A 25,032-nucleotide genomic window follows, 5' to 3' on the forward strand; every position below is an offset into this window, starting at 1 on the left:
TGCCTTCCTCACCACCGACTCAACCTACAAGTTCAAAGGTTCAAAGGTTCAATTTAATGTCAGAGAAATGTACACAATATACATCCTAAGATGTTTTTACTTCAAGAATCCTGAACAAGGACTCCCAAGTCCCTTTGTGCCTCAGTTTTTTGTATTTTCTCTCCATTTAAAAAATAGTCAACCCTTTTATTTCTTCTACCAAAGTGCATAACCATACACTTTCTGACACTATATTCCATCTGCCATTTATTTGCCCATTCTCCTAATCTCTCTAATTCCTCCTGTAGCCTCTCAACTTCCTCAAAACTACCTGCACATCCAAAGTTGTCTGCAAACTTTGCAACAAAGTCATCCATTTCATCATCCAAATCATTTGCATAGAATGTAAAAAGAATCGGTCTCATCATTATGAGTCCTGATGAAGGGTCTCGGCCTGAAATGCTGACTGTTTATTCCTCTCCATAGATGCTGCTTGACCTGCTGAGTTCCTCCAGCACATTGTGTGCATTGCTTTTGATTTCCAGCATCTGCAGTACCTCTTGTGTCTTTATCTTATTGTGTTTTTTTTGTGATGTATCGGATCCTGAGTAACAATTATTTAATTCTCCTTTACACTTGTGTACTAGAAATGCAATTAAACAATTTTGAATCCTGTATCTTGAACTTTAATGTAAATTACTTTACCAACTTTACACTCGGCTTTGTACAATGCATGGTAAGCACGTCCACACTCAATGTGCTTGGTTTATTTGAGAAGAGTAGTTTACTTGGTAATCCTCTGAACTTTTTGAACATTAGTGGAAGTAACAGCATTGTTTACAATTTATGGATGTTGCATGTTTAGGGGATCAGTGGAGTTGACATATTTTAAACAGTGGGATTTATTACTCTTCCTGCAAAAAGGACACTCTTAGTGTTGTGATCGGCAATTAATAGCAAGAATGGCCTGTTGAATTTAAGCAGAGGAGCCCTTGACATTGGCATTAAACCAACTCTGGTCACTACAGAAGCTTCAGTGCCTTTTTCATCGATGTTGAGCACAACCTCATGAACCACCTACAGGAGCAGAGAAAGCAATAAATCTGATTAATGACGTTAACATTCCTCTCAGCTGCCCAAACAGGCTTCAGAAACAGGCTTAGCATTGGTTGCTTTGCTACAGCAGTGTAATGTATAATAAAATCACTCTAAGTTATGATAAGAAATATATATATATAAATTAATGTAAATAAGTAGTGTCAGGCCTACACATGCAAACTCCTCCCAGTCTCCATCCAGCTAATAGTCACTTTCCACTCATTTCCAATTCATCACCTTATTATTCCTCTCCACAACCTGAGGCAACCTTGCCATGTCTTTAGCATTGTGTCTGTATTTTATGAAGCCAAATTTCAAGCTTGATGCTCAACCCAGCACGGGCAAAAGCCTTGCAAGGATCCGTCCGGATTCGAACCGGGACCACTTGCCTCAAAGTCCAGTGCTGATGCCAGCAAACACATCACCGGCAACCTATTTAAACCCAGCTCCTCCTCACAATCCATGGTCACTCATGTGAGCCAGCCAGCCAGCCAGCATCAACCAGTTGCTCATATCGTTCAGTTACCTTATTGCCTGTGTGCTTAGTATCTGTGTTCTCTCTTGTTTTCTGGCACCACATGGTTTGTTTTGCAGCCAATTATTAAAGTGATTGCTTGCTGCCAAATTGTCTCCAATAGTTTGCTTTTGTGTCAAGCCTCCTCTATATTTCCTGACAAGCAGTGCAATGAGAGCAAAGAGATGTAGCTGTTTGTCAGGGTCCGGTCTGGTCCGGAAACTGCGTTCCGGGTCTCGTTTGGGTCCATCCGGCCCCCGTTCCTGACACTGTTTTACGTTCATACTAACCCTGAGTGTCTCATCCAGCAATAAATATTGAAGCAATAAACAGATTTCTCAAAGAGTTCAGCGGGACAGGCAGCATCTGTGGGTGAAAGGGATGGTCGGCGCTTTGAACCAAGATCTCACATCGGGACAAACTATTGGAAATAGTCAGAAGGTCAGGCCACACCATTGATAAGAGGAACATCTGAAGACCCTTCACACTACCCCAGTTCTCACAGTATGGCCTGACTTGCATTTCCTGTATTCATTCTGGCCACTGAATTGTACTCTCCAGCAACCTACTGATTTTAACCCATAGGACAGTTTACAGTAACCAATTATCCTATTAACCGGGACATTTAGAGCTATTGGGAAAGGTTTAAACTAATATGGCAGGGGATTGGAACCAGTATGACAAGGCTGAGAGTGAGCCAGAAGGTTTACAAGTAGATGAATGTAAGGAAAGCCAAGCCAATGATTGGGTACAAATGCAGACCGAGCAAAAAGTTAAATTGTACCACAGAGGCAAAATTCAAAAGGAGGAAGAATGCAGGACTGAAGGTGCAGTATTTAAATGTGTGTAGCATTCGGAATAAAGTGGATGAACCAGTGGTGCAATTAGAGACTGGTCAGTATGACGTTGTGGGCCTCACTGAGTCGTGGCTGAAAGAAGGCCATTGTTGGGAGCTTAACATCAAAGGATATACTTTGTATTGAAAGGACAGGAAGGAAGGTATAGGTGGTGTTGTGACTGTATTGATAAGAGATGGGATTACATCTTTAGAAAGAGGTAACATAGACCATAAGACCATAACCTTATCCTCTTCAGCTTGTCGGATGATTGCATTTGTTACATTACTGGCCAGAAAATCCATTTTATTGAATTGGAAAGAGATTAATCCTCCTACTACATTCCAATGGTTTTCCCAAACTATATCTTGTATAAATTTAGAAAAAATCAGAAGTGTCATTTTTGACTCTTCGGTTAAATTCGAAGAAACTTGGAGACCATTTATTCAACACTTTCATATGATGTAACTTGACCTTTTCCGAATTCTTTTTATTATCCTTAAATATTTGGATCGAGGAGCGGAGTTATCGACATTATTGATTGCATCTGATGTAATATAATAGCCCAGCTTTGTTTAGTTTAGTTTTGTTTAGTTCAGTTTTTTTTTGATGTTTTTTTTCTTTCATGTTAATTACATTAAGAGTTTGGGAGGCTTAGTACATTGGTGTTATCTATAGCTTATACTCGTATATACTGTTTACCAATAATGTCATCCCAATCTCTCTGTATTACTATTGTTGTTATGCCTATGTATTTGAAAATTAATACAAAGATTTAAAAAGAAAGAAAGAAAAAAAGACCATAGCCCATTGGAGCAGGATTAGTCCACTCAGCCAATTGAGTCTACACCGCCATTCCATCATGGCTGATGACAGAACCTACTCAACCTTATACATCTGCCTTCTCTCCATATCTTTGGATGCTCTACATTTGGTAAGGTGAGGCTGCTTAACAAGATAAAATCCTATGGAGTTACAGCATAGAGGAATGGCTGACCAGCAGGAGGCAGTGAGTGGGATTAAAAGCAGCCTTTTCTGGTTGGCTGCTGGTGATGAGTGGTATTCCTCAGGGGTCAGTATCGGGACCCCAACTTTCCACAGTGTTTGTCAATGTTTTGGAAAATAGAATTGATATCTTTGCGGCAAGGTTTACAGATGATACGAAGATAGGGGGAGGAGTAGGTAGTGCTGAGGAAGCAATTAGATTATGGCAGGACTTGGACAAATTGGAGGAATGGGCAATAATGTGGCAGATCAAATACAGTGTTGGGAAATGTATGATATTGCAATTTGATAAAAGGAACAATGTGTGGACTATTATCTAAATGGAGAGAAGGTTTAAACATCAGAGGTGCAGAGGGACTTGGGAGTCCTTGTGCAAGACTCCCAGAAGGTTAATTCACAGGTGGAGTCTGTGGTTAAGAAGGCAAATGCAAGGGGAATAGAATAGGAGAAAGGAGATGGTGCTGAAACTTTACAAGACACTAGTCAGGCTGCACTTGGAGTATTGTCAACAGGTTTGGACCCCATATCTCAGAAAGGATGTGTGATCATTGGAGAGAGTCCAGAGGAGGTTCATGAGGATGATTCGAGGAATGAAGGGGTTAACATATGAGGAGTGATTGGCAGCTTTGGGCCTGTACTCATTGTAATTGAGAAGAATGTGTGGGGATCTCATTGAATCCTACCAAATGTTGAAAGGACTAGATAGGGTGGATGTGGAGAGGATGTTTCCAATGGTGCAAGTATCGAGAACTAGAGGGCACAGTCTCAAAATTGAGGGGCGACCTTTTAGAACAGAGGTAAGGAGAATTTTTTTTTATAGCCAGAGAGTGGTGAATCTGTGGAATGCTCTGCCACAGATGGTGATGGTGGTCCGTGGGTATATTTAAGGCGGAAGTTGGTCATTTCTTGATATGGCGAGAAGGCAGGTGTATGGGGTTGAGTGGATTCTGGGATCAGCCAGGATGGAATGACAGAGCAGACTGGATGGGCTGAGTGGCCTGATTCTGCTCCTATATCTTCTGGTCTTATGGTCTTTGGACTGTGGGAGGAATGTGGAGCACCTGACAGAAACTCACATGCACACAGGAACGTAGGAATGTACCAACCTGCGTACAGATGGTGTCTGAATTGACCTGGGAATGTTGTTGCTCTGAGCTGTAAAGGCGTCACGCTAACCGCTGCACTGCCGTGCTCTCCAAATTCAGATTATCAGTATCAGCAAACTTTCAACTTTCAATGCACAAATCTTATTAGCATTTAAAAAGTTTTATTCTTTTGACGCTTACCAAGGCTCAGACTTCTGAATTGTTCACACTGTTCATATCATAGTCCAAGGTTTGGAATGGCTATTGAGCGTTTCAATCAAAAATGACCAATTTAAGCATAAATAAATGTTAAAGATTGACCTTTGGGCAGGGCAGATAGGAACGGTGCATGCTTTTCAGTAAGGGTTGATGTGCAGAGTTACTCTGTCAGATGTACAGAATGAAACATTTGCAAGGTTCTTAATACCATGTTAGAGGAAAGTTCAGGATTATTCCTTCACTGGGATCTCCAATCTTTTCCTGCCATTAACTGCTTATAATTTTCATGAAGACAAAGGGGATGGTTATGAACTTCAGGAGAACTCACACCCTCTTTTCATCATCAGCTCAGCAGTGGGAACTGTGAGCAGTTACAAACTCCTGGGAGGGCACCTCACACAACCTCTCATTCCAGCGGATGGCAGTATTGAGGGACTGATAACACTGGGCCAATTAATACTCATAAACACAAGAGATTCTGGAAATGCTGGAAATCCAGAGCAACACACTCAAAACGTTGGTGGAACTCAGCGGGTCAGGCAGCGTCTATGGAAATGAACAAGGCAGGACTTATGAAGGGTCTTGGCCTAAAACTTCGACTGTTTGTTCCTTACCATTAGATACTGCCTAACCTTCTGAGTTCCTCCACCACTTCTCAGCTATGTTTATCAGGGTTCAACGTATAGACCTGTGAGAAACAGTGTGGGTGGATTTCCTTGGAACAACTCCTTTGTTGGAACTGACATTCTCCGGATCTAAACTAAAGTATAAAGATACAGGAAAGGAACAATGTAGATTTGAGCCGTTTCCACGGCAACTTTCCAAGAATCATAAAACAGTGCATTCCTTTTTAGTCTCAGTCTTTCCAAGCATCTCACTGTTTTTAATGATCTTGTGTCAGTATTTCATCTTGGCATTGAAAAGTTTTGCCTGTTAAGTTTTCTGTGGACATTAGCAACGTTATAATGTCCAATAACCAAGCTTGTAAAGATTGTACCGTCTGTAGTTCGGCAATGAAATACAATCCGAACACTTCATCTCTTATTATCACCATAAGACATACAAGCTGAATTAGCACCAACAAGTCAGCCCTACCATTCGATCAAGGCAATTTTGGCCTCTCAACTCCATTCTCATGCCTTCTCCCTTTAACCTTTGACATTCTTGCCAATCAAGAACCTGTTAATCTCTGCTTTAAATACACTAATTCCACGGATTAACCACACTCTGGCTAAAGAAAGTTCTCCTACTCTGTACCAAACTGATGTCCCTGTATTCTGAAGCCTTGCCCTCTGGTCTTTGACACTCCCACTACTGGAAACATCCTTTACACATAAACTCTAAATACTGTAGGTTTTTCAATATTCAGTCTCCGAATCCATTCCTGGCACTAGTGATTCTTGAACCACTACTACTAATTTAAGTTTATTTATTTAGATACACAGTGGAACAAGCACTTCCAGCTCTTCGAGCGTCACCACCCACAATTCCCCCAATTTAACCCTAGCCTAAGCATGGGACCATTTACAAAACTAACTAACCTACCGACTGGTACATGTTTGGCCTGTAGGAGTAAACTGGAACACCTGCAGGAAACCCAAGCGATCACAGGGAGAAATTCCAAACTCCTTACAGATGGACAGGAACTGGACCCGGGTTGCTGGTACTGTAAAACATTTGTTCTAATTACTACACTACCCTGCCTCTCCATTCTCTTCATTTCCCTCTTCTCCATAGATGCTGCCTGACCTGCTGAACTCCTCCAGTATTTTGTGTGTGTTACTCTAGATTTCCAGCATCTGCAGAACCTCTTGTGTTCATGGTTTGTTGTTCTTCTAGAATCTTTGAGAATAGTCCATCCAGTCGAGCTGACCTGTTCACCTTCAGATCTTTCAGCTTTCTAAGCACCACTTGACTACACTCGCTTTGGTGCCCAAATCTCAAAGTTCTGACATGTTTCTGATATCTTCCACACTAACACAAAATACTTATTCATTTCATCTGCCCATCTCCCCATTACTACTTGTGAAGGATCACTCTCCAGTATCTCGCTGTCCCCTGCGTGTCTCTTTGGGCAGATGGTATCAGCTTGCCGCATACGCAATGATTAGAATGCATTTTTCATCTGTTGGCTCTTTGAAGAAGTCTCACACCCTTCCTTAATCCTCAGTTGTGGGAGGAAGACATTATTCCTGTATTGCAAACGTAAGAGATTCTGCACTTCCTGGGAGAGCTCATTCCTCACAACCTCTCATTGTCTCAAAACCTGTCCTACACAATCTGGAAAGCTAACCAACATCTGTACTCTCAGAGGTGCCTGAAGAGAGCTACACTATATACATTTAATCTACCGCAGATGTGCAGTAGAGAGCTCCCTAACAAGCTGCATCACTGCCTGGCATGGAAAGTGGGGTGGACTGGAGGCTCTACACCAGGCAGTCAGATCTGCCCAACACATCACTGGCACCAGCACCAGCCTACCCACCATCAACGATACACAGTGTATAGAGAAATGTGTTAGAAAAGGACCAGTAACATCTTCAGGGATCCCACCCACCCTGATCGGAATGTTTGTTCCACTCCCATCAGGGAGGAAATTATGCAGCATTCTCACCAGGACCACCAGACTCAAAAGCAGTTACTTTCCCCAAGCAGTGAAGCTGATCAACACCCCCACCCACTAACCCACCCCTCTAAACCCCCACCACCACTACTTTATCATTTCCTGTCAGAGTCACCTTATGTACAGACACTCCTGTGCCAAGCGTCACTTTATGGACATACTACCATAAACCTATGAACACTATCTTGTTACTTTTTTTCTATTTTTGCTTTACTTACTTAATTCACCTTTTAAAATATATATATATATATATTTATTACATATATTTACTTATTGCATATATTTTATTACATATATTTTAAAATTAAATATATATATATTTATTACAGTCATTTATATTTTAATTATTATGCATTGAAATGTACTGTTGCCATATAACAACAAATTTCACAATATATGCCAGTGATTTAAAACTGATTCTGATACAATCAATCTATATATATGCTATCTTATGTATTTATATTTATTGTCTTCTTATGTAACACATGTAAGACAATCCTTTATTTTATTAACACAGTTATGCTATTGGGTATTTTATTTTTTTGCAGATCACCTCAAAGTGCAAATTTATATAAACAAATATTCCTTTAATTGCTTTATACAATCAAGTATTTCAGTTTTGCTGTTTAAAATAAAATTTCCAGTTGATTAATAAGTTAGGCTTGTTGAATTAGTCAATAGGATTTGTCTTGTTAATATTTCAGCCAATAAGATGCCCCGGAGAGAAAAGCAGTAATGGGTAGCCATTCTAGAGAGAGCATGGGATTGAAGAAGTTTCAAGAAAGATGGAGAAAGTCAGGGAAGAGAAATGGACAATGCTCAGAGAAATAAATTTGAAAAAGCAGACCAAGTTTAAAATAGAAAAATAAAAAACTGTCTCCTCTTGCCCTCTCTCCAAGCTCATGTGCTAGCTGGCTGACTGAAAGTTATCTGGACATTCTCCAGAAAACCATTGTCTACATGAGGATTTTCTGATATCAGTATCTGTCCTTCCACAGCACAGGACCATTTTGGCACTGTGAGTAAGGGAAGGGTAGCAACTGGATTGATTAAGCGGCAATGAGATCCTACGATTATGTGTGCGCTATAGACTGACATCTATGTGATGGGCCCTTTTCTTCATTTTGTTTGTTGTAGTTTAAAATATTTTGCCAATACAATTTCAATTCAAGTTTGCACTGGTGTGAGTTAAACTCTTTGCTTCCTGCCAAACAGTAAATTTGCATGGATGTGGCAGTATTCATATTAGCAACAGTCCTACTTTTCCTTAAAGGAACAAACAAACTGTTATGTTTTTTGTTTACCTGAATCATATTTATCCTACATATGTTTATTTATTAGGAATGGTTTTCTCGTTATTCTCCATGCATCGTAGAGTTATGTTACTGTCAGTTTGTATTCACAGTATGAACTATTTCATTACAGGCCTATGGCAAGATGACTACACACTACGACATAGAAACATAGAAACATAGAAAAGCTACAACACAATTCAGGCCCTTCGGCCCACAAAGTTCTGCCGAACATGTCCCTACCTTAGAAATGACTAGACTTACCCATAGCCCTCTATTGTTCGAAGCTCCATGTACGTATCCAAAAGTCTCTTAAAAGACCCTATCGTATCCGCCTCCACCACCATTACCGGCAGCCTATTCCACGCACTCACCACTCTCTGAGTAAAAAACTTACCCCTGACATCTCCTCTGTACTTACTCCCCAGCACCTTAAACCTGTGCCCTCGTGTGGCAACCATTTCAGCCCTGGGAAAAAGCCTCTGACTATCCACACAATCAATGCCTCTCATCATCTTATACACCTCTATCAGGCCACCTCTCATCCTCCGTTGCTCCAAGGAGTAAAGGCCGAGTTCACTCAACCTATTCTCATAAGGCATGCTCCCCAATCCAGGCAACATCCTTGTAAATCTCCTCTGCACCCTTTCTATGGTTTCCACATCCTTCCTGTAGTGAGGCAACCAGAACTGTGCACAGTACTCCAAGTGGGGTCTGACCAGGGTCCTATATAGCTGCAACTTTACCTCTTGGCTCCTAAATTCAATTCCATGATTGATGAAGGCCAATACATCGTACGCCTTCTTAACCACAGCGTCAACTTGCGCAGTTGATTTGAGCATCCTATGGACTCAGACCCCAAGATCCCTCTGATCCTCCACACTGCCAAGAGTCTTACCATTAATACTATATTCTGCCATCATATTTGACCTACCAAAATGAACCACTTCACACTTAACTGGGTTGAACTTCATCTACCACATCTCAGCCCAGTTTTGCATCCTATCAATGTCCCGCTGTAACCTCTGACAGCCCTCCACACTATCCACCACACCCCCAAACTTTGTGTCATCAGCAAATTTACTAACCCATTCCTCCACTTCCTCATCCAGGTCATTTATAAAAATCACAAAGAATAAGAGTCCCAGAATAGATCCCTGAGGCACAACACTGGTCACTGATCTCCATGCAGAATATGGCCCGTCTACAACCACTGTTTCCCTTCTGTGAGCAAGCCAATTCTGGATCCACAAAGCAATGTCCCCTTGGATCCCATGCCTCCTTACTTTCTCAATAAACCTTGCATGGGGTAACTTATCAAATGCCTTGCTGCATTTACATCTACTGCTCTTCCTTCATCAATGTGTTTAGTGTTTGTTATTGCGTTCTTTATCTTACTGTGTTTTTTTGTGCTGCATTGGATCTGGAGTAAGAATTATTTCATTCTCCTTTACACTTGTGTACTGGAAATGACATTAAGCAATCTTGGATCACTGCATCACTGTCTGGTATGGAGGGGCTGCTGCACAGGACCAAAAGAAGCTGCAGAAAGTTGTAAATCTAGTCAGCTCCATCTTGGGCACTAGCCTACAAAGTACCCAGGACATCTTTAGGAAGTGGTGTCTCAGAAAGGCAGCGTCCATTATTAAGGACAACCAGCACCCAGGGCATGCACTTTTCTCACTGTTACCATCAGGTAGGAGGTACAGAAGCCTGAAGGCACACACTCAGCGATTCAGGAACAGCTCCGATTCCCCTTTGCCTTCTGATTCCTAAATGGTCAAGGTCACGGGTTGCAATGCTGCCCTCTGCAGGCGGGTTTTCGGCAGCTAAACATTGGGCAATAGCTCTTTCAATTGACTCTGGGTAATGCAAAGTAAAATATTAAATCACATGTTGTCCAGAATGAAAGATTCCTAAAAAGGATGAAAAGACATAATTTCATAAATTTCCTGACATACGTCAGTGTCAGTGAACACAAGAGATTCTGCAGAAGCTGGAAATCCAGAGCAACGCACAGAAAATGATGGAGGAACTCAGCAGGTCAGGCAGCATCTTTGGAAATGAATAAACAGCTGGATGTTTTGGGCCAAGACCCTTCTCCAGGACTGGAAAGAAGAGAGAGAATAAAGAAGGTGGGGGAGAGGAAGGGATGCATGCTAGATGTTGACAGGTGAAGTCATGTGGGTGGGGAAGGGGGATGAAGGGAGAAGCTGGGAGATGTAAGGTGGAAAAGGTGAAGGGCTGGAGAGGAAGGAATCTGAGGAGAGGAGAGTCACCATGGGTGGAAAGGAAGGAGGAAGGGCAAAGGGGAGTGGTGATACGTGGAAAAGGTAAAGGGCTGGAGAAGAAAAAAGATCTGCCAGGAGAGGAGAGTCACCATGGGAGAAAGGGAAGGAGGGGCACTAGGGGGAGGTGATAGCCAGGTGAGGAGAAGAAGTAGGAGGACAGAGTGCGGAAGAGGGAAGGGGGAGGGGGACAATATAGTGATAATCACTGTAGTATTACTAAATATTTGGGTGGTGGAGGGGAGGTAGGTCTTTACCAAAGAAGATATAAGGTTCTTCCTCCTTCTGCTAGCCTGCAGGTCACCCTTGTGCAAGATGTAGCACCTGATTAGCCTCCCCGATTAGGGTCATGTGAAGTCATGGGAGCAGGTGGCAGATGGTTGCATGGGCAGCTGATGCACATCACAAGTCCTGGTTATGTGACCATTGTCAGCAGGATGATAATCTCTGAAGAGTATTGATAATGATTGGGGTCACTTGTCTTGTAAAGACATTGCCCAGAAGAAGGCAATGTCAAACCACTTCTGTAGAAGAACTTGCCGGGAACAATCATGGCCATGGAAAGACCATTATCACCCATGTCATATGAATGAAATGAATTTGTAAATATAGTGACCAGAGATAATAAACCTGATTCTGATAGTTATTCTGATCCCAACTAAAACTTCCCAAAGTTTTGTCCAGAGTTTCACGATCTTTTTTCAAGATAAAAATTGATTGCACAGCGTATTTCTGTTGAACATGAAAGTATCTTACCTTTGACAGTTTTAGTTGTGTAGATTTAGTTATCTTGGAGAGGTTTGCATTTTTAGTGAACAGGTCGGTGACACCCATTGCCATCAGTATATGTTTGAGTTGGTAGGAAGACTTGAGCAATAACTTTGGAAGGCGTAGATCCACAGATCTATTGTAAACAGGGTCAAGAATATATTAGTTCCATTGTTTCCTTAGGTTTTTCATTTTATGGAGCCACTCTCATTGGGAGGAGGCTACGTAGCATCCACACCAGGAACAGTGACTTTCCCCAAGCAGTGAGGCTGATCAACACCTCCACCCACTAACCCACCCCTCTAAACTCCCACCACCACTACTTTATTATTTCCTGTCAGTCCCCTTATGTACGGCCACTCTGGCACCCAGTGTCACTTCCCTTACACTTGTGTACTGGAAATGACTTGAATCTTGTCATCTCTATGTATAACTGAAAAACACTGTCAGACTTCATCCATTGACTTCACAATGTGTAAGATAGAACATACCTCGATACTGCACCAGAAAACCAATGTTTCTGCAAAACTTTTCAGTAGAAATCTACAGCCTGCTTCACGACAGTGAGCATTACATAAATTTATGAGGGGTATAGATAGGGCAAATGCAAATACACTTTTTCCATTGAGGTTGGGTGAGACTGGAGCTAGAGTCATAGGTTAAGGGTGAAAGGTGAAATGTTTAAGGGAAACATGAGGGGAAACTTCTTTATTCAGAGGTGATGAGAGTGTGGAATGAACTGCCAGCGGAAGTGGTGGATGTGGGTTCAATTTCAACATTTGAGAGAAATGTTGATAGGTGCCAATTTTGTGTGGTTTGCTTTGGAATCATAATGTCCATGCTGACTGTGAATATACTTATTCTCCAGCAGGGGTCACTAATGAGCAACCACAAGCACAGTCTTCTTGACTGTGTTTATTAAAATATTATTCAAATTAACCAAAGAAATGGTTTAAATCTAAAATTGTAGTTTAGCATGGAAAGATTTGTAAATATTTTTCTTACAGTGAATATAGGTTTTAAGTACAGCAAACTATTGACATATATTTCTTTCATCCTTAAAATTCAGTATGATTTAGGTACTGAAGATTATTATGAAATGAATAAATATAATTTAATTGGAGTGTTTTACTCTGAGTATTGTTGATTATTGTTTCCAACCAAAACGTTTACCACACCAGGCTTTGCAAAGGGTGATATTGAGCCATATATTTTATTTCTGAGTAGAGTTTTCTGAAAGGCGCAGTGTGAATGTATAGCATCCTTCACAACTTCCCGATGGTTCAAATGAATCCCAGCCAGTGAAATGCTTTGGAAATGGCTCACTGTTGTTGTGTAGGAAGCGTGGCAGCCAATTTACACTCTGCAGCCTTCCAGAAACAACAGCATGATAACGATGATAATTTATGCTCAGCGATGATGCCTCGGGAACAAAAATTCCAGATGGAGCCCTGCTTCAACACAGCAGAATCTGTCACCAAGGATACCCACCGCTGACCGAGATACAAGTGGGATAGGCCCTTCCAGCCCTTTGAGCTATGCTGCCCAGCAACCTCTGGAATTATTCCTAGCCTAATCACAGGACAATTTACAATGACCAGCTAACCTACTAACCAGTAGTACTAGTTAATCGTGCTAACCGTTCCGCCCTCATTTAAAGATACAGCACAATAACAGGACAACATGTACAACACGCTGGAGGAACTCAGTAGGTTGGACAGCATCCGTGGAAATGTTGGGTCCTGATGAAGGGTCTCGGCCCGAAACATTGACTACTTGTTTCCACAGATGCTGCCCGACCTGCTGAGTTCCTCCAGCGTGTTGTACGTGTTGATTTGACCCCAGCATCTGCAGTGTACTTTGTGTTTACAGTAACAGGACCTTTTGTCCCAATGAGTCTGTGACACAACAACAGAAGTGTAGCAAATTAAGCTAGTGTCTGGTTCATCTTTGGACTGCGTGAAGAAACTGGAGCACTCGAAAGAATCGCATGTGATCACGGACAGAACATACAAACTCCTTACAGACAGCAGTGGGAAACAAGCCCCAGTCGCTGGCACTGTACCACTGAGTGCTGTCCTCATCTGTGTCATACCATCTTCTCTCTGTTACCACTAGGCATGAGGTACAGAAGCCTGAAGTCCCACACTACCCAGTGCAGAAGCAGTTGCTTTCTATAATCATCAATTGGTCTACACAAACCTAATCCCGTCTCAATAACAGAACACCATGGGACACCATTTGAATTTCTATTGTGAGTCATCATCTCTATTTTTTCCACCAATGAACAGCAATTTTTCCTCACTCTCTTGTGTAATTAATACATAATTTAAATTCTGTGTGTTGTCTCCAGTTTCAGGCCTGTGGCTGCTGCAAGCAAATTTTCCAGTTCACCTGTACCTCAACACATTGTAGACTGAACAATAAATTCACCTTGATTTGACATCAGTTCTCAGGAGCCTTGGTTAAACACTTTATCTAAAGAGCAGAGGCTCCAATTGCACTGGTGAATCAGCCAAGACTCTATTTTTTATTTATCTTGAGATGCATGCCCTCCAGTCCAACAAGTTGTTCTGCCCAGCAACCCTTGCCTACTCACAGGACTTTCTGCAATGACCAATTAACTTACTAACAGGCACACCTTTGGACTTTAGGAGGAAACCAGAGCACCAGGAAGAATCCTGTGCAATTGGAGAGAACGTACAGACTCCTTACAGAGCACGTCAGAACTGAACTCTGAACTCCCATGCCCTGAGCTGTAATAAGGTCACAGTGACTGCTACCCTAGCTCAGAGTCCACAATGCTTCTGTGATTCTTGTGATCGAGTTTCTGGAGTGGGACTTAAACTAATAAATTTCTGCTCTGAAGCTCCCTCAAAAGCTCAGAAGTTATTTAAATATATTAAATCACCAATAACATAAACCAATAGAATGAGAATAAACATTGATTTCCACTACTAGCAGTTTTTTCTAAATATTTTTTGAGCACGTGGTAGTATAGTGGTTAGCATGATGCTATGAGAGCTCAGGGCATCAGAGTTAATGTCTTTGGACATTCAGAGGACACAGCCTCAGAATAGATATGCGTCCTTTTAGAACAGAGATGTGAAGGAATTTCCTTAACTAGAGGCTGGTGAATCTGTGGACTTCATTGCCACAGGCAGCTGTGAAGGCCAAGTCATTGGGTATATTTCAGGCAGAGGTGCATGCAGGGAGAAAGCAGGAGATTGGGGCTGAGAGGGAAAATGGATCAGCCATTATGAGATGTTGGAGCAGACTCAATGGGCCAAATGGCCTAATTCTGCTCCTATGCCTTATGGTCTTATAGCTAGGAGTTCAATTCCTTCCTGTGCACAAATGGGTTTTCTCCAGGTAATCCCACTTTCTCTCATATTCCAAAGCTGTACCAGTTAGTAGGTTAATTGGTCATTGTAAATTGTCCTGTGGTTAGTATGGGGTTAAATCGGGTGTTGTTAGGTGGTGCAGCTTGTTGGGCTGGAAGGGCTGTATCTTTAAATTTAAAATCAAAAATAATTAAAACCACAACCTCAGCAAACGTGTCCTTATCAGCCCCATCATTTTGTGATTTATTTATTCTAAACCACTGAGAGAAAAAGAGCAGTTTCACACTGTTTAACGTATCTGAAAGTGAGATAGGCAGTGAGTGAACTGTTACTTTCGACAGGTTGAAGGAACACTACGTTTTGGAGAGCAATTTCCAGCTTCTTGCTTTTAACTGAACATCTGCGATCACCAGAAGCTGTGGTGCCACTTTCCGTGTGATTAATTAGCTGCCTCGCAGTTACGTCTACCGCAGATTTCAACTCCCACACTGAAAATCCTCGAAGATGTCACTACGCTGTAGAACAAGTCGCCCCCCCAGTGAAAGGCTTTGACAGAGTGAATGTGGAGAGGACGTTTCCTGTGGTGGGAGAGTCTCAGAGCAGAGGACCCAGCCTCAGGATTGAGCGGCATCCTTTTAGAATGGAGATAAAAGGGTGAATCTGTGGATTCTTTGCCACATACAGCTGTGGAGGCCAAGTCTTTGTGTATATTTAGATTCTTGATTGGTCAGGGTATGAACAGATACAGGGAGAAGGCAGGAGATTGGGGCTGGGAGGAAAATTGGATCAGCACTGATGAAATGGCAGAGCAGACTTGATGGGCCGAATGGGTAATTCTGCTCCTAGATCTTATGGTCTTATGGGGCTTGTCAGCCGTGGTTGGCAGCTCAATTTGGACAGGGTTTCCCAACCTTTATTATGCTACTGAACCCCCACCATTACCTAAGGGGTCTGTGGACCCCAGGGTGGGGACCCTTGGTCCAGGAGAGGGAAACCTCCGATCTCACATCTGTGATACCTTGCAGCTATACCCGCTCATGAGGGAGGCTTTGGGAGTAAACCCCGAGGGAAAAATTCAGAGATGGAGTCTATATCACAGTTCGATGTTGAGTGGAAGGCTGACTGGCAGCTCCTGTGACGCAGCTGCTTCCAAACTGTATCGGTCTCTGCCATTGCATCAGACGTGCGGAGGGGAGGAGCTTGCTCTCCGTATCGTACCTCCCTGGCTTGTGACTCAACTTCACTAGGTGGCTAAGGTACAACGTCCTTGCCTGACCCTGACCTACGGAGGGCTCAGCTCCCCATCAACTTAACTTCTCTCGGTAGGATCAAGATTCATTCTTCAAACTTTCCAGTTCAAAGATATTACAGCTAAAACTGTCGGATTCTAAATATTTATGAGCATAATAGATAGCCTTTCAGTAGGAAATATACGTTTGGATTTTATGATTGCGATAACAGGAATTCTTTTATTGTGCCCATGAAGTCGATGCCAACTTTGCCACCTCTCCAGGTGCTCATAAACATAGAAATTGAGAGGCTGTAAATTCAGTGATATCTTGTTCCACTCCACGGTGCTAATTTGCAACCTTTGGAGATAAAGTCAATTAAAAATTATTGACTGGATGAGAACTATTAAAAACCACCCTTGCTCTAAATTGAATAAGATGAGAGTGAGTTTTAAATTGATTTCAATAAACACAGATGAACAACCTCACTGGTCCTGAAAAAATAATTTTATGCTTGGAACCAGGTTTCCTGAGACAAACAATTTCCAAATTCCACATTCTCTAAAATAATTATTGAACAATATTTATGTTATTTAAATTTGTTAATGATTTTATTTACTTTTAATTTTACTTTTTTGAGATACAGCATGGAGTAGGCCTTCTGGCCCTTTGAGCTGAGGCACCCAACAGTCCCCCGATTTAACCCTGCTTAATTACGAGATCAATTACAATGACCAATTAAACTATCAACTGCTATGACTTTGGTCTGTGGGAGAAAACCAGAGCATCCAGAGGAAACCCACACGGTAACGGGAAGAACATACTAACTCCTTACAGGCGGCGGTGGGATTGAATCTAGTCACTGGTACGGTAAAGTGTTGTGCTAACCACTGCACTACCATGCCACCCCCGTGATATTTAACTTTTATCTTTAACTTGGCCTTCATTACGTTCTCTGTAAAGTGTTTAAACAATTGGTGTAAGAAATGAGAGGACTTTTTATCTCTCTAGTTTGCTGATTGGATGCTCTTTGGATGACATCACTCTCGATGGAAGATAGAGATTTCCCGTTTGACCTTTGGAAGGAAAGTTGCAATCCATGCCTCAGGAGCTTATTGGACCTTTATGTGCTTGTTTCTTTCAGATCAATAGCAAATGCAATGCTTAGCTGCTGATTTGACAAATCAGGGTCAGAAATTCCAACTCTTTTGGCCTTTCTCCCTTCAAAGCTCTTGTCCTGAATGTACTGTACCTCAGAGCTATACAGGTATGTTATAGAGTCATAAAACACTACAGCACAGAAACAGGCCCTTTGGCCCATCTAGTCACTGACAAGCCTTTAATCTGCCTAGTCCCATCGACCTGCATCTGGACCAAACCCCTATCATCCACATGCCTTCTCTTAAATGTTGAAATGCACCACTTTTGCTGGCAGCTCATTCCACACTCTCAGCACCCTCTGAGTGACGAAGTTGCCCCTCACGCTCCTCTTTACCCTTAACCCATGACCTCCAGTTCTCGTCTCACCTACCCTCAATGGAAAAATCCTGCTTGCATTTACCCTATTAATGTTCCTCATAATTTTGTATATCTCTCAATCTCCTTTGCTCTAGGGAGTAAAGCCCTAAACTATTTCCCAATAATTTAGGTCTTCAATTCCTGGCAACATCCCTGTAATTTACTTTCTGCACTATTTCAATCATTGATATCTTTCCTTCAGGTAGGTGACCAGAACTCCACACAATAGTCCAAATTTGGCCTCACCATTGTCTTAAACAACTTCAATGTAAGCGATTCTAAAATGAGGGTAGTAAGTTTAACCCAAGGCATTTTATCCATTCTCATAACTATCTGCAACATATCAGCTCTGCAAAGCAGAACATAACCTATTTTTGTTGTGACAGCAGACTCACCCAATCCGTAATGTATTTATTAATGTCTGAAAACTGGTAATGGTTAGATTCTGTTCAACACCCGTCAGTTTTCCAGGGTCCGGTAGTATTAGTACCAAGGAAGCATTTCCTTTATATGGAACCAAGATCACAGAACTGGAGAGTTTTTCATCATAATTCATTGCATATCTTCCTTTGCACTTCATCATTTGAACTTTAACTGTTGTGGTATCATCCACATGAAAGTCAGCTTCGTGAGTGTTCTGGGGATCAAAAGGCTTCACCCATTTACCTGTAGGGAAATAGACAAGCATAATGAAACACTGACCTCATCTTGAAACTTCAGGACCTTTTGTCACAAGTTGTTTTCAAACCCCACCAACCCCCCCCCCCCCCATGCTCTGACATGTCTTTCACCTCCTCCTGCCCCACACGAAAATCAACAAGCGCAGTTTTGTTTTTTGCTGCACATCACTGCCACCAGCTTACCTGTCATCGAGGGCACACATACAGAGAAGTGCTGGAAAAGGGCCAGTAACATCATGAAGGATCCCACCCACCCTGCTCATGGACTGTTTGTCCCACTCCCATCAGGGAGGAGGCTACATAGCATCCACACCAGGACCACCAGACTCAGAAACAGCTACTTTCCCCAAGCAGTAAAGCTGATCAACCCCTCCACACCCCCAGCTACCACCACTTTATCATATTCCTGTCAGAATGATCACATGTACTGACACTCCTGTGCTGAGCATCGCTTTATGGTCACACATCAATTTATCGTCCAAAAGGACCACAAACTTCTCATAGAGTTTGGAGGCTTGTGTGCCTCAATGACTCAGAGAGCTCTGTTGCTAGAGTCAGGGCTCTTGGTAGGGTCACCTCTGCCAAACAGGTCAAAGGCATAGTACTGCAGCAGGCAGGTCATAGACATCATGGCAATGCAGAGCACGGAACAAGAGACTGCAGATACTGGACCCGAAGCAACATCGAGGAACTCAGTGGTTCAGGCAGCGTCTGAGGACTCGGCATTTTGGGTTGAGACTCTTCTGAAAGAAGGTGGCATGAGCAACACCCTGGCCCATTACGCTGCAGCAATGAAAATCCACTGTCTCTGTCTGTATAGAAGGATTCTTCATTGCTGTCTCCATAACAAGTTTGTTTCACCAGTCGGGGTTGTTAGCCCTCATATAAAAACAGGGATGTGATGCTGAGGCTTTACAAGGCACTGGTGAGGCCTCACCTTGAGTGTTGTGAACAGTTTCGGACTCCTCATCTTTGAAAAGATGTGCTGGTATTGGAGAGGGTTCAGAGGAGGTTCACAAGGTTTATTCAGGAACGTTTGATGGCTCTGGGTCTGTACTCACTGGAATTCAGAAGGATGGGGTGGGGGTGGAATCTCGTTGAACCCTTTTGAATGTTGAAAGCCCTAGGCAGAGTAGATGTGGAAAGGAATTTTCCCATGGTGGAGCAGTCTAGGACAAGAGGGCACAGCCTCAAGATAAAGCGGTGTCCATTTAAAACAGAGATGCGGAGAAATTTCTTTAGATGAGTGTGGTGAATTTGTGGAATTTGTTACTACAAGCAGCTGTGGAGGCCAGGTCATTGGGTGTATTTAAGGCAGATATTGATAGGTTCTTGTTTGGCCATGGCTTCAAAGGTTACAGGGAGAAGGCTGGGGAGTGGGCTGAGGAGGGAAAGTAAAAGGATCCGCCATATTTGAATGGCGGAGCAGACTCGATGGACCGTGGTCTAATTCTGCTCCTACATCTTATGGTCTTGTTCTCAAAACAGGTCATGAAGCAATTCATTTCACTTTTACATCTCTTTATTTCAGACATGGTCCTGCCACTGTTACAGCCCGAAATCTAGTTTGGCGTTGTGATTTCAGGCCGATTGGGTGATCTGGCACTTTGCTGTCTCTGAGACGGTTCCACAAGGACACAGCCTGGAGGCCAGGAAGCCTGGAGATGTGATGCCAGTCCATGATCGGCTCCATCTCTCGCCAAACTCACTGATTAAATCATCGAGGAAGATTGAAATCATCGTGGCGAGCGAGTGTTTGGCTCCATCTATCAGCCTCTCACTCACTGCTGCTGGAGAAGGTGCCTATGTGTGATGGTCTCTTGCTTGCTGCACCCGAGGGAAGGCCCTTGCATTTGAGAGATCTCCCTCCGGCTCAAAGAGTTCGGTGCATTGGGCCAGAGCAAAGTTTAATTGATGCAGATTGAACATTGGACTCTAATCTGGGTTTTATAATGTGTTCCATTTCTAGATCTAGTTCTCATCACTTATTTTCTGCTATTACTTTTGGGCGATTTTTGAAACGGGGCGGCTTGTAGAGACTGAACACTGAGCTGAAACTGTACTGAAATATGCCTTTTGTGTTTTATATTCTGTGTTTTTGATCTGTGTTTTGGTTCCCATTTGCACATGGGCAGTGAGGAGGTTCAATGTTTGATATTTTTCTTTGAATGGATTGGTTCAATAATTTTCTTTGTTTCATGACTGACTGTGAAAATAAATTTCAGAGTTAAATACTGCATACAGACTTTGATAATAAATGCACTTTGAACTTTTGAACTTGTTGAACTTTATATGGACTGAAAGATCAGTCCAGAATGATGTTAGTTATATCTTTCCAACCAAACTTCAAAGTCAAGTTAATTTCAACTCCTATTCCTTGGTCAATTGCCCTGAAGGTCATGGCTGAAGGTTGTTCTTAGCTACAGACGTGTTTTTTAATGTGGAGAAGGGTTCTGCCTCAAGTCATCCTTTAAGATTCAAACCTACAACACTTGTTCAGGTTGATAATTTTATCACAATTTCCCAACAATTGACTTCATTCTAATGCCCCTATGTACTGAGCTCAGCTAAGAGAAATAGATTCTTTCTATTTATCCTGTTTCACACTCTTGTAATTGTAAATTTTATTGCAAGATTTCCATAATGCATCGTTTCTGAAGTGGCATATAACGTTGTCTGACTGAAGATGGCAATGATGTGTTCTTAACCCACTGCTCTACTCTCTCTACACCCACGACTGTGTGGCTGGGCACAGCTCAAATGGCATCTATAAATCTTCCAAAGACATAATTATCGTTGGCAGAAATTCAAATGGTGACGAGGAGGCGTATAGGGGTGAGGTAGATCAGCTGATTCAGTGGTGTCAGAAAACCAACCTTGCATTCAAAATCACTAAGACCTTGGGATTGATTGTGGACTTCAGGAATGGGAAGATAAGGGAAGACACACCGGTCCTCATTGAGGGATGAGCAGTAACAGAGTGAGCTGTTTCAACAGCTCCGAAGATCCATCATGGGCCTAACAGATTGATGCAATTCAGGAGAAGACAAGACTGAGCTATGTTTCATTAGGAGCTTGACTTGACACCAAGCCTCTCGCAAATTTCTACACATGTACTGTGAAGAGAAGTTTAACTGGTCACATCACCATCTGGTATGGAGGGGAGGGGCACCTGCACAGGATCAGAAAAAACTGCAGGAAGTTGTCAACTCAGCCGGCTCCATCGTGGACACTAAACTTCTTAGCATCGAGAACATCTTCATCTGTGATACACAACATTAAGGACCTCCAGCACCGAGAACATGCCCTCTTCTCATTGCTACCATTAAGGAGGAGGTACAGGAGTCTGAAGACACACACACAATGTTTCAGAAACAGCTTCTTCCCCTCCACCAGCAGATTTCTGAATGGACAATTAACCCATGTACACTACCTCAATATATTTTCTCTCTCTTTTTGTACCACTTACTTAATTATTTTCTTATTGTAATTTATGGATTTATGTGTATTCTAATGTTCTGCTGCTGCAAAACAACAGATTTCACAACATCTGCCAGTGATATTAAACCTGATTCTGACTTTATGTCCATGAAATCTTGTACATACATAGTCTGAATTTCTCCACCCTTGGAATTGCTTCACAATTCTGAATATTGTTTTCTGTTTTGGGCATTTGCACAGGTGCCATTAAGCTGGGAAAGAGCACAGAGGAGATTCAAAGGATGTCATCAGGATTCGGAGAGAGAAGCTGAACAGGCTGGAGTACTGGAAGATGAGGGATATTATAGAGGAATATATATCCATGAGAGGCGTAGACAGATGGAGTGAAGGCACACAGTCTATTTCCCAGGAATGGAGCATTGCGAAGTGGAAAGCACAGGTTGAGAATGAGCGGAGAACCAATTCAGAGGAAACAGGGCTCATTTTCCTTTCAGAAAGTAGTCCATACATGGAATAACCTGCCAGAGGAAGTGGCTGAGGCCAGTACATTAATAACGTTTAGGACGTTTAGGCGGGTACAATACTATGCTAAAGTCTTAGGCACATAAACCTGATTCTGATATGGGTCTCTACTGTGGAGTGAGAGTGGGAAGGAGGCAGGGAGAGGAGAATCACGGCTGGGAAAGGGGAAGGGAGAGGAGAGGGAGCAGGAAGCACCAGAGAGACATTCTGTAATGATCAATAAACCTGTTGTTTGGAATCAAATGTCCTTGTCTGGTGTCTCAGGCTGAGTGTGTGTCTGCACCTGCGCCACCTCCCTGTCCCTGGCAGTCCATCTCTGCCACCTATCCCAAACCCCTCCCGCAGCATTTCCAACATCCTTCACTCACGCCACATTTACAAACTCACTGTCTGCTCCACGTTGACAAATACAGTACGGTGCAAATATCTTAAGCATCCTGGCTATATATATATGGGTCCAAAACATTTGCGGTGGACTGTACATAGACAGGAAAGCTCTAGAGGGATGCAGGCAAGTGGACAAGCTTAGTCAGTGTAGAGCAGTAGGGCAAAGGCTTGTTTCCTTGCTGTATTTGAAAGTTTGAACCTTTGACCCTGTTAAATGTAACCGGGGTGGCTGCCAGACTGGGTTTGAACCGGGTTTGTTATGGTGAAGTTCCCCATTTTCAACCTGTCAACTACCAAGAGAGACTTAGACCAGGTGGAACCAAGCGCAGAAGAGACCAGAGACGAGGATGGATTTGAACAAAGACTCTGCTTCACGGAAAACACAGGCTAGGACTCGAGAATCACCGCACACATGATAGATAAACTCCAGGCTGGGCAAAGAAAACAAAACAAAGTACAGCTGCACTGGTAACTAAAACAAGACACTGGTGAAAATACTCAACTAATAATCGGGGAGGAGAAGCTTCGGAGCCTGGGGAACTATGGTGCCTCCTGGTGATCAAACCGAAGCAGGAAAGCTGAGGGCTGTGATTTTCACCATAAAATTGCTCTTATTAATGTGTTACTGCAAGTTGCTGACAGTCTCACATACCAGACATCAGCCACTTTCTACTTCGACCACAAAAGCTGTCATGTCTGAGTTAAGCAACTGAGTAGGGACAGACAGCAGCATGGTAACTCCAGCCAGCCTGTGTTCTGAGCGCAGTGAGGACTGAGCTGCCCTACTGCCCAACCCTGCGCGTAGTTCTGAGCAGCTAGTGCCGTCTGCATGGATTTTGCATGTTTGTCCTGTCACTGAGTCATCCATTTTTCCCCTCAGACCAATCAGCTAGTGTAAATTAGCCCCCAGTGAAGGTATGTGGGGAGAGCAGAATCTCCACAGTTATTGGGCATCTGATGGGGGGCTTGTCTTTGAAAGTAAGTAGGCAGGTGATACTTATAGAATTGCTTTGAGAGCAGACAGAGCTTTGTTAGACAGAATGGCCTCCTCTAGATGCAAGGCCTGAAGGAAAGCATTATGGTGTCCATATTTGCTGCCCAACATGTCGCCTGGACATATCTGACAGGACAATTCAACCACCTCAGAGGGCCCAGAGACAACATGAATCAGCTTGAATGTGATTCCAGGCAGCCAAAGTTCAAAGTAAATTTATTATCAAAGTACATATATGTCATCATGTACAACCCTGAGATTCTTCTTCTTGTAGGCATTCACCGTTAATAGAAGAAACACAACGGAACAATGAAAGACAGCGTCCAACAGAACAGACAAAAAAGCAATAATAATAATAATAACAAATAAAGAAGTAATAAATATCAAGAACATGAGATGAAGAGTCCTTGAAAGGGTAGTGCATAGCTTGTGGGAACATTTTAATGAGGGGGTGAGTGAAGTTGAGTGAAGTTATCCCGCTTGGTTCAAGAGCCTGATGGTTGAGATGTAATAACTGTTGCTGAAACTGGCAGTTGAAGTCCTGAGGCTCCTGTACCTTCTTCCTGATGGCAGCACTGAGAAGAGAGCATGACCTGAATGGTGGGAGCTCTGTTTAGATGTGTTCAGTGGTATGGAGGGCTTTACCTGTGATGGACTGGGTCATGACTGCTACTTTTTGTAGGATTTTTTGTACGTTGGTGTTTCCATCCCAGGCCATGATGCAACCAATCAATATACTCTCCACCACACATCTACAGAAGTCTATCAAAGTTTTCAATGCCATGTCAAATCTTCGCAAGCTTCTAAGGAAGAAGAGGTGCTGTTGTACTTTTCTTCATAATTACACTTACATGCCGGACCCAGGATAGATCCTCTGAAATGATAACAATGAGGAATTTAAAGTTGATGACCCTCTTCACCTTTGGTCCTCCATTGAGGACCGGCTCATGGATCTCTGGTTTCCTCCCCCTGAAAGCAATAATCATCTCTTTGGTCTTACTGACATTGAGTGAGAGGTTGTTGTTATGGCACCACTCAGCCAGACTTCAATTTTCCTCCTAATGCTGATTCATCACCACTTTTGATCTGGCCCACAACAGTGGTGTCATCAGCAAACTTGAACATGACATTAGAGTTGTGCTTAGCCACACTAATGACAGAATATTGAACCAGAATCAGGTCTAATATCACAGGGAGATGTTGTGAAATG

General features: G+C 42.6%; 1 protein-coding gene across 1 annotated transcript in view; it reads right to left on the reverse strand.

The window, feature by feature from the left end:
- Window positions 1–649: 649 nt before the first annotated feature.
- The window catches only part of LOC140724718 (alpha-1-antitrypsin-like), a 31,501-nt gene continuing 7,118 nt past the window's right edge, over window positions 650–25,032 (reverse strand). The window contains exons 3-5 of the mRNA XM_073039185.1: window positions 18,194–18,464; window positions 11,696–11,843; window positions 650–1,056 (exon numbers count right to left, since the gene is read on the reverse strand). Coding sequence (XP_072895286.1) covers window positions 868–1,056; window positions 11,696–11,843; window positions 18,194–18,464 — 608 coding nt within the window. The 3' untranslated portion in view covers window positions 650–867. The remainder of the gene's footprint in view (window positions 1,057–11,695; window positions 11,844–18,193; window positions 18,465–25,032) is intronic.

The sequence above is a fragment of the Hemitrygon akajei genome, chromosome 3 (assembly GCF_048418815.1).
Source record: "Hemitrygon akajei chromosome 3, sHemAka1.3, whole genome shotgun sequence".
NCBI classification, from domain to species: Eukaryota; Metazoa; Chordata; class Chondrichthyes; order Myliobatiformes; family Dasyatidae; genus Hemitrygon; species Hemitrygon akajei.